At 25.7% G+C, this 11,712-nt stretch overlaps 1 protein-coding gene across 1 annotated transcript; it reads left to right on the top strand.

Annotated features, from left to right (window-relative positions):
* Window positions 1-4,183: 4,183 nt before the first annotated feature.
* LOC122856457 lies at window positions 4,184-8,482 on the top strand. The gene is made up of 5 exons (XM_044158127.1): window positions 4,184-4,348; window positions 4,437-4,791; window positions 6,849-7,291; window positions 7,373-7,915; window positions 8,468-8,482. The coding sequence occupies exons 1-5, from the start codon at window positions 4,184-4,186 to the stop codon at window positions 8,480-8,482; spliced, it is 1,521 nt and encodes a 506-aa protein (XP_044014062.1).
* Window positions 8,483-11,712: the final 3,230 nt, after the last annotated feature.

Below are 11,712 nucleotides of genomic sequence, written 5' to 3'. Positions count from 1 at the left end.
ATGAAGAAAAAAACGATAAATATGGGAAAATATCAGTAAATATAAAGAAGAATATAGGAAAATATCAAAGAAAAATCGGTAAATATAAACGAAAATATAGAAAAGTGACTGAATATAAAGAAAAAAACGATAAATATGGGAAAATATCAGTAAATATAAAGAAGAATATAGGAAAATATCAGTAAATATAAAGAAAAATAAAGAAAAGTGACTGAATATGAAGAATAAAACGATAAATATGGGAAAATATCAGTAAATATAAAGGAGGATATAGGAAAATGACTGAATATAAAGAAAAAAACGATAAATATGGGAAAATATCAGTAAAAAAAAAGGAAAAAAAAGGAAAAAAACAAAAAAAAAACGGTAAATATAAACGAAAATATAGAAAAGTGACTGAATATAAAAAAAAAAACGATAAATAAGGGAACATATCAATTATGCCCCCCCCCCCCCCCCGAACAGTTTCTAAGTCCCTTAATTAATCTAAACAAGATGAAGATGGAAAAAGAACAAAAAAATAGAAAAAAAAAGAATATATAAAACGAATAAATGAAAATATAGAAAACACTGAATATAAAGAAAAATACGATAATTATAGGAAAATATTAGAAAAATATGAGTAAACAAAAAAGAAAAGTATAGCAAAATATCATGGAAAAATCATATTTAACAAGATTTTTCAACAAAAAGATTTAAAAAAAATTATTAACATGATAAATTATTAAATATTCAAGTTAAACAAAATATATATACGATCATTGAGGATTAGTGAGAAAATTAATGAACATACCCATCAATAAATAATAAAGAAATAATGATACCAGTAGAAGCTAATATAAAATTCGATGACGATGAGGAAAATGAAAATATACCAAAATTAATTTCGAAATTAAAAAATACAAGAAATTGTATATCTAACAATTAAATCATTTGCAGGCAAAAATAATTTCAGCTGAAAAAAAAAAAAAAGAGAACTATTCAATAATAATAATGACATTATTTAGATATCATCGCAATCATAATAGCAATAAAATAAAGTGGAATTTATATATGCAATGTCAGTATGGTATAAAATAAAGAACAATAACATTAGAAGACGACAGTGATTATGAAGTAAAAATAAAATTTAAAATGAAAAAGTTTGATTAAACTAAACAAAGATAATAATTCTACCAAAAGGAAATATATTTTTAGATTGACTAACTTTTATGGAATGAAGAGGCAGAAAATTTCTAGCGAAAAAGGGTGATGTGATAGCATCAAAGGAATTGAAAATAAATGAATATAAAAAATTAAAAATATAATCTACTTCAGCAATAAACTAAAACGTTAAATCCTTATTCAACCGAGAGAAAAAAGTAAATAAAATAAATACAATCGAACTCGACAATTTCGTAATAAATATTTAACATTGACAGGCCAAAATCATAGTACAACAAAATGAATAAAAACGGAGAGTTTAAAAGGTTAGAAGAAAGCGATTCTGGACATGGAGATGACCCATTAGAAGGAACAAGCAAAATGAATGAAAATTAAATAAATTTTAGTTGTAACAATAATCATTGTAACGATAGAGAATGAAATAAATTTGCAGTCACGAATTTCGATATATATTAAAGAAGAAATTAAAATTACCCCCGCAGGGAAGGCACAGTTGCTTCAGCAACTGTATGATTATTTTTTTTGTTGTTGTGATATCACATCTTTTTGTGAAGTCATTTGGTCATATCAAATTTAATAGATCCAGCCTCAAAATTATTGTTAAAACTTTAACAACACACCAATGTTTTGTATACATGTACTTTCAAAGTCATCAAAGATATTCTAAAATTGATAAAATATAAAGAAGGAGAGAGAGAGATATAACAGTAATAAAAAGTATGAGAGAGATGAAATTTTTCTGTCCAAAAAACGTAAAACGCACAGTTGAAAATCTATTTAATTATTAAAATGAAATAAACTACTAAATAATTGGTTTTTTAAAATAAAGCTTGGATACTATATAATGTTAAATTATAAAATCATTAATTTCTATCGTCACCATCATATTTTTAAATAAATTTTGAAAATTTGCGAGGGATTATGTTACCCCGGCATTTGATGTATATTAAGGTTTGGTAGTTTACGTTTTCACATTTTTCGGTATTATTATATTTTTTCTCACACTTGACACGAGGCACTACCGTGCCTCTTGATTAATATTATAATAGTCGTCATTTTTTTTTTTGTTTATATTTTTACTAGTATATATACATTTTCATTGATATTATCATTTATATACTTATGTGGATGAAAATAAAAAAATAATATTTAAATAAACGCAAACAATCAAACAAACAAATTATCTATATTTTTTTTATTTTTAGAAAAAATAATTTTTATTTAAAAAATTCGAAAAGCAAAAAACAGCAAAAAAGAGTAGATTGCAGTCGTAAGCAGTGTTACTTATTCCATCCACGTGTTACTTATTCCATCAAAATACTGCAGCTCGGTTCAGTTCAGTTGGTTCAGTTATTCAGCACAGGAGTGCTATTCTTGGTCCCGTATTGCGAGAGTTATTGCGGGTCCCGCAATAACGATTCGCCGACGAGAAATGTTAGTCGCGATTGGTCGCGATAGAAAAATATGAAGGCGCTAGTTGTTGCTTTCATGTAAATTCTACCTTATTTCTACTTTTGCATACGACTATGGCAGCTTCACATGAAAACAACAACAAGCGCTTTCATGTTTTTCTATCGCGACAAACCATTCTTGTCGGCGAATCGTTATTGCGGGACCCGCAATAAGGGTGCGAACTCACGACACGCAAAAGTTTGCGTTTTATCATGGCTGCCGTAATTCTAAACATGGCGCCTCCAGATTAATCCAATTGCTGACAATGTCGAGCGGGTAAATTCACACGCGCGTTTAAATCAGTAGAAATTACTATATATTACCAAAATATCACTGAAAAGTGTAGTTGTGTGTAATGTGTGTGCAGTGTATCTAGTGTTCAAAGCTTGGATGACGGAGGCGCCATGTTTAAAATTCCGGCAGCCATGTTTAGAATTACGGCAGCCATGATAAAACGCAAACTTTTGCGTGTCGTGAGTTCGCACCCTAACTCCCGCAGTACGGGACCAAGAATAGCACCCCAGAACAGCACAACACAGTACATACTGCAGTTGGACACAGTTATAGACAGTAACATACGATTTTATAAAAATAAAGTTACACACCACGTGGCAATCGATTTCACTCCTAAACTAACTTTTTAAACAATCAATTATTTACACATTAACTTCATTAGACAATTGTTGTTTCCAGCAAATTTCTCGAATTTATTATTTGACGGTATATATAATATTTTTTTTTGAAGTTAACCCAAAATAAAATATGGAGACTCATTCAATAAGTGAAATAAATATGGAGACTGCAAATTTAAGTCCTACCGAATGGCGTGAAAAATTCATAATAATTTCAAAAGAAGAAGTAAGTTTTAAATTATATATATTATATTTTCGAAGCTACTTTGATGTTTATTATTGATTCAATTAAATAATAATCTAATTTTTTTCTTATACAGCTTGAGTTATCAAAAAAATCCTCAAATGTCAGTGGAATATCTATAGAAAATTATGATAATCATGATGAAGATGATCATGATAATGACGATGATGATGATGATAATGATGATGATAATGATGATGATAATTATACTATATGTCATGATAATTTACATTGTACCAGAAAACAAAAAGAGCAGTATGATTTGCGTATGATTAAAATGACTAATCTATTTGCTAGTCAACCACGACTCAAAAAAAGTAAGAAAATAACAACACTATAATTTCTAATGATAAAAACAAAATTTTGTATTACTCTGAATATATACTAATGGAAATATTTAATTAATTTTTCAGTATGCAAAGATTGGGAGAACGGGTTTCTTCGTTCATGCTTCAGAACATATACATTTAAAAGCCTTAAAAATGATTCAGTTAATGAATTGCATGAAAAAGGAAAGGATCTCAAGTACCTAATTAATCTTTGTGGAAGTAATTTAACTTATCTAGATGTTATGCAATATCCTATTTCTGAAATAATGCCAATAATCAATGCTAATTGTCCAAATCTTGAGACCCTTTATTCAGAATTCAAAGAAATAATGAGTCAAGATTTTGAAAATGTTTTTTCTAATATGTCTCACCTTACAACACTGTCGATTGAATGGGGATGTGAAAACTCAACTCTACCAATGACTTTAGCCAAGTCATTAGAACAAATTGGTGGAACCTTGAAAAGTTTAGATCTTTCATTTACCGTAAATCGAAATAATATTTTCTTACCAGATTCATTGGCTTCTGTAAGTTTAAATTTTTAATAAATATTATATTATACAATAAAAAATGTTGTTTAATTTTTAATAACTTATTAATTAATCTATTTTTCAGGTATTTCCTCGACTAACTACTTTGAAATATTTAACAATATGTGGTTTTGGACTAAGTCAACTATTACTCCAGTCGATAGGTGAAATAAAAAATTTGACTGATTTAAAATTATTGTATCGTTGGCAGAAACATCATCCAATGATGGATTTAAGAATCAATATGTATCCAATTGGGTATTTGAAAAATCTCGAGAAGTTACATATATTTTGTGATTATGGTGTTAGAGATGAATTTTTGATTAATCTTTGTAATAATGCTAAAAAATTAAAGGATTTACAAATAGTTGGCACAAACATAACTGATATTGGTATGAGTGCAATTGATAATTTACAAGAACTAGAATTTTTCTATCTTGGTTTAAATAATCATGGCCTGCGATCAGAAAAAAATGAATTCATCACTGATGAATCAATTCAGTGTTTATTCAATCAAAAATTGATCTCCTTGGATATATCAAATTGCATTAATGTCACTGATAAAGGGGTATTTAAACTTGTTGAAAATTTACCAAATTTGAAATGTTTATTCATTAGAAATACAAAGGTAACTAGTGAAGCTGTCATAAAAATATATAAATTAAAAAAACTTCGTAAAGAACTATTACGCATACATGAAAATATTAAAATTTGAATCAAATAATGTTTTTGTTAGTCTAAAAAAACTGAAAAATAATCAATATATATAAAATTATATTACATTTACATTATTCATTTAACTTATAAAAAGTTAGACTTTTTTAATATCAATTTTTAACATAATAATTTTATGCGAAATAGTAGCATTTCCAAACTGAATTGAATAATATAAACCTATTCAATCAACATCACTTTTGATCTGCTTTATGCAAAGTCCATTAAATGATTTAATGGTTTTTTTATCAGTAAACCTAAAGAAGTTAGCTAGTGAGTTAAAGATAGCTATTATTATTTTATTTTTTTTTTTTCGTGGACATGTGGTCTAATTATATATAAAATATCTATATATATATCTAAACCACTTTTTTTTTATTGTTTCTTGACAAATAATATATGATAGTTTTTATCATAATATTGCAAAATTTAGAACTTTTAAACCCTATTATTTAGTTCAAAACCAGTTGGGTATAAATAAAAAATATCTTTATTATATTATTCACATATATTATTATAACATATATTTCTTTCTAATACTATAGACTTATTTTGGAAGTAAATTGTGTGAATTTTTTAAGAAACACTCTTGATCGTATTGTTTGAATTACAAATAAATAAAAATTGTAAATATAATGAATTATTAATTTTATGTTTTAAATTATTATATTAATATTATAGTGGTTGTCATTTTTTTTTTTTTTTATATATATTTTTACTAGTATATACATACATTTTCGAATATTAAAATATTGATATTATCATTTATACTTATGTAGATGAAAATAAAAAAAAAAATATTTAAATAAACATAAACAACCAACAAATAATCTATATTTTTTTATTTTCAGAAAAAATAATTTTTACTTGAAAATTTTAAAAAGCAAAAAACAGCAAAAAAAAGTAGATTGCAGTTGCAAGCAGTGTTACTATTATTCCATCCACACGTTATATTACTATATATAGTTACATTCAAATTTGAATACTGCAGTTCGGTTCAGTTCAGTTGGTTCAGTTTCATATTCAGAACAGCACAGTACTTGGACAGTTGAACTGGTTACGGACACAGTTAGACAGCAACATATACGGCTTTATATAAAAATAAGGTTACACACCACGTGGCAATCGATTTCACTCCTAAAAAAACTTTTTAAACAATCAATTATTTACACGATAACTTCATTAGACAATTGTTGTTTCCTGCAAATTTCTCGAATTTATTATTTGACAGTATATAATATTTTTTTTTGAAGTGAACCCAAAATAAAATATGGAGACTCATTCAATAAGTGAAATAAATATGGAGACTGCAAATTTAAGTCCTACCGAATGGCGTGAAAAATTCATAATAATTTCGAAAGAAGAAGTAAGTTTTAAATTATATATATTATATTTTTGTAGCTACTGTTAATTATGTTTATTATTAATTCAATTAAATAATAAACTAATTTTTTTCTTATACAGCTTGAGTTATCAAAAAAATCCGCAAATGACAGAAGAATATTTATAGAAAATTATGATAATCATGATGAAGATGATGATGATAATGATGATGATGATGACGATGATGATAAGTATATTATATTGCATGATAATTTATATTGTACCAGAAAACAAAAAGCACAGTATGATTTGCGTATGATTAAAATGGATATTCTATTTGCTAGTCAACCACGACTCAAAAAAAGTAAGAAAATAACAACACTATAATTTCTAATGATAAAAACAAAATTTTGTATTACTCTGAATATACACTAATAAAAATATTTAATTAATTTTTCAGTATGCCAAAATTGGAAGAACGGGTTTCTCACTTCATGCTTCACAAAATATACATTTGAAAACAATAAAAATGTATCACTTAATGAATTATATGAAACAGCAAATGATCCGGAGTACCTAATTAATCTCTGTGGAACTTATTTAACGCATCTAGATGTAAGAGGTTATCCTCTTTCTCAAATAATGCCAATAATCAATGCTAATTGTCCAAATCTTGAGACCCTTTATTCAGGATTCAAAGAAATAATGAGTCAAGATTTTGAAAATGTTTTTTCTAATATGTCTCACCTTAGAAAACTGTTTATTGAATGGGAATGTGAAAACTCAACTCTACCAATGACTTTAGTCAAGTCATTAAAACAAATTGGTGGAACCTTGGAATCTTTAGAACTTTCATGTCCTTTGGACAGATATGATATTTTCTTACCAGATTCATTGGCTTCAGTAAGTTTAAATTTTTAATATTTATTATATAATTACAAGAAAAAATATTTAATTTGAATAAATTATTTATTTATTTTTCAGGTATTTCCTCGACTGATTGCTTTGGAATTTTTATGTATACGTCATCTTGGACTGAGTCAACTATTACTCCAGTCGATAGGTGAAATGAAAAATTTGGTTGATCTCAGATTAATGTTTGCTGGGGAGAAAGATCATCCAATGTTTGATAAAAAAGTCAATATGTATCCAATTGGGAATTTGAAAAATCTCGAGAAGTTATATATTCTCTATGATTATGGTGTTACAGATGAATTTTTGATTAATCTTTGTAATAATGCTAAAAAATTAGAGGACTTACATATAATTGGCATAAATATAACTGATATTGGTATGAGTGCAATTGATAATTTACAAGAATTAAAATTTTTCTTTCTTGGTTTATGTATCTTGGGTTCGCAATCAGAAAAAAATGAATATATCACTGATGAATCAATTCAATGTTTATTCAATCAAAAATTGATCTCCTTGGATATATCAAATTGCATTAATGTCACTGATAAAGGGGTAATTAAACTCGTTAAAAATTTACCAACTTTGGATACCTTATCCATTAGAAATACAAAGGTAACTAGTGAAGGGGTCAGAAAGATAAAAAAATTAACAGAACATCGTAAAGAAGTACTATGTGTATATGAAAATATTGAAACTGATAATTGATTATTTTCATCATAGTGGGTCAATCAAATAATGTTTTTTTTTTTTAGTCTAGAGCTGGAGAAATAAAGAAACTATTATATTAATTTAATAAATAACATTAAAAAATGTATTTACTTGCAATTAGTTTATTTTCATTCATTTGTCATTATTCTTGTCCTAAAAATAATCTAAAATAAAAAAAATAATTATATGGATTGCGACCAGCATCACCGACTATTCAAAAATGACTATACATATATATAGTGGCATTGTCATGAGGTGCGTTCCAAATGTCATCGACATTTTTAAAAATTTACCAAGTTTAGAATGCTTATATATTACGAATGCCAAGGTAACTAATGAAGCTGTCAGTAAAATATATGAATTAAAAAAACATTGTAAAATCCCACTAATTGTAAATGATCGTATAGAAAATGTTGATTGATTATTATCAAATAATGTTTTTTTTTTTGCTTATAGTCTAGAGTTAGATAAATAAAGGCACTATTATATTAATTTAATAGATAATACTAAAAACGTCTCAATTTAAATATTAACTTGCAATTAATTTGGTTCTATTTATTTGTTATTTCTTGTCCTAAAAATAAATAAATAAAAAAAATATTAACCCACAAATTTTATTACATAAAATTTACAGGTTATTGAATTTTTTTTGTTTCAATTTAAAAAACAAAAGATTATTTAATGATAATAATAGTATATAATTATTATACTCGAAATTAATCAGAATGCCTTATTTTAATCGTCATAATTTCTTTTTAAAAATATTTTAAATCTCTAGTCTTATTTTGAAAGCACATAGTGTGAATTTTTTAAGTAACACTCTTGATCATATTGTTTGAATCACGATAGTAAATAATAAATTATTAAATTTATATTATAAACCATTACATTAATATAGTAGTTGGATTTTCGTTTTCTTTTTGTTTATTTTTTAACTAGTATATATATATATATACTTAATGGGACATTTTTAAACAAACAAATTATTTATATTTTTTTATTTTTAGAAAAAATAATTTTTATTTGTTAAATTGAGAAAGCAAAAATCAGCAAAAAAAAAAAACGAGTAGATTGTAGTCGCAAGCAGTGTTACTAATTTCATACACACCCAATATTACTATAGTTACATTCAATACTGCAGTTCGGTTCAGTTCAGTTAGTTCAGATATTCAGTACAGCACAGCTAGTATACTGCAGTTGAACTGGTTAGACACTGCAGTTGGACAGCAAAATAAGGTTTAATAAAAATAAGGTTACACACCACGTGGCAATCGATTTCACTCCTAAACTAACTTTTTAAACAATCAATTATTTACACATTAACTTCATTAGACAATTGTTGTTTCCAGTGAATTTTTCGAATTTATTATTTGACGGTATATAATATTTTTTTTTAAGTTAACCCAGAATAAAATATGGAGACTAATCCAAGTAAGATGAATATGGAGACTGCAGATTTAAGTCCTACCGAATGGCTTGAAAAATGCATTATAATTTCGAAAGAAGAAGTAAGTTTTAAATTATATAAATTAAATTTTTGTAGCTATACTGTTAAAGTTGATTATTGATTCAATTAAATAATAAACTAATTTTTTTCTTATACAGCTTGAGTTATCAAAAAATAGTAATGATGATAATTATAAAAATATACATGATAAAAAAAAAGCGCAGTATGATTTGCGTATGATTTGCATGGCTCCTCTATTTGCTAGTCAGCCACGACTCGAAAAAAGTAAGATAATAACAACACTATAATTTTTAATGCTAAAAACAAAAATATGTATTACCCTAAATATACTAATGAAAATATTTAATTAATTTTTCAGTATGCAAAGATTGGAAGAACGAGTTTCTTCCTTCAAGCTTTACAAGATATACATTTATGATTAATGCAAAAGATTCAGTTAATGACTTACATGAAAAAGCAAATAATCTAGAGTACCTAATTAAACTCGGTGGAATTAAATTAACTTATCTAGATGTATCACGATATCCTACTTCTCAAATAATGCCAATTATCAATGCTAATTGTCCAAATCTTGAGACCCTTTATTTAGGATTCAAGGAAATAATGAGTCAAGATTTTGAAAATGTTTTTTCTAATATGTCTCACCTTACAACACTGTCGATTAATTGGCAATGTAAAAATTCAACTCTACCAATGACTTTAGCCAAGTCATTGGAACAAATTGGTGGAACATTGGAAATTTTAAATCTTTCATGTACCTTACAAGGAAATGATGTTTTCTCACCAGATTCATTGGCTTCTGTAAGTTTAAATTTTTAATATTACCTATATATTACAATAAAAAATATTATTTAATTTTTAATAAATTATTTATTTATTTTTCAGGTATTTCCTCGACTACTTGCTTTGAATCGTTTATTTATAAGTGATTTTGCACTAAGCCAGCTATTACTCCAGTCGATAGGTGAAATAAAAAATTTAACTTATCTAAGATTACTGTCTTTTTGGCCGAAAAATCATCCAATGTTTGATACAAGAATCAGTATGTATCCAATTGGGAATTTAAAAAATCTCGAGAAGTTACAGATTGATTGTGATTATGGTATTACAGATGAATTTTTGATTAATCTTTGTAATAATGCTAAAAAATTAAAAGAAGTACATATAATTGGCACACATATTACGGATATTGGTATGAGTGCAATAAATAATTTACCAGAATTAAAAGATTTCGATCTTGGTTTAGACGGTCCTTGTTCGCAATCAGAAGCAAATGAATTTATCACTGATGAATCAATTCAATGTTTATTCAATAAAGAATTGTGCTTCTTGAATATATCAAATTGCATTAAAATCACTGATAAAGCGATATTTAAACTTGTTCACAATTTACCAAATTTATTACAATTATATATTGAAAAAAATGCCAATGTAACTAATGAAGCAGTCAGTGACATATATAAATTCATAAAATATCGTAGAATAGTACCAGTTATTGTATATGATGGTTTAGAAAATGTTGATTGATTATCTTCAAATAATTAGTGGAATCAAATAATGTTTTTTTTTGCTTATAGTCTAGAATTGGATAAACAAAGGCACTATTATATTAATTTAATAAATAATAATAAAGAATGTATCCATTCAAATATTTACTTGCAATTAATTTGTTTTCATTTGTTTGTTATTTCTTGTCCCAAAAATAAATGATTAAAAAAAAAAAAAATTAACCCACAAATTTAATTTAATTACATAAAATTTGCAGACTTTTGAATATTTTTTTTTTAATTTTAAAATAGTTGATACTTAAATACTCGAAATTAATCAGAATGCCTTATTTTAATTGTCATAATTTCTTTTTAGAAATTTATAAATCTCTAGTCTTATTTTGAAAGCACATAGTGTGAATTTTTTAAGAAACACTCTTGATCATATTATTGTTTGAATCACGAATAAATTATAATAGTGAATAATAAATTATTGAATTTATATTATAAATCATTATATTAATATTATAGTAAGTATACATTTTCGAATATTAAAATATTGATATTATCATTTACATAGGGATGAAAATAAAAAAAAAAAAAATTAAATTCAAACAAACAAACAAATTATCTATATTTTTTTATTTTTAGAAAAAATAATTTTTATTTGAAAAATTTAAAAAGCAAAAAACAGCAAAAAAGAGTAGATTGCAGTCGCAAGCAGTGTTACTAATTCCATCCACACG

Source organism: Aphidius gifuensis, linkage group LG5 (genome assembly GCF_014905175.1).
Source record: "Aphidius gifuensis isolate YNYX2018 linkage group LG5, ASM1490517v1, whole genome shotgun sequence".
Taxonomy (NCBI): domain Eukaryota; kingdom Metazoa; phylum Arthropoda; class Insecta; order Hymenoptera; family Braconidae; genus Aphidius; species Aphidius gifuensis.
This window is presented reverse-complemented; position numbering and strand designations above follow the sequence as displayed.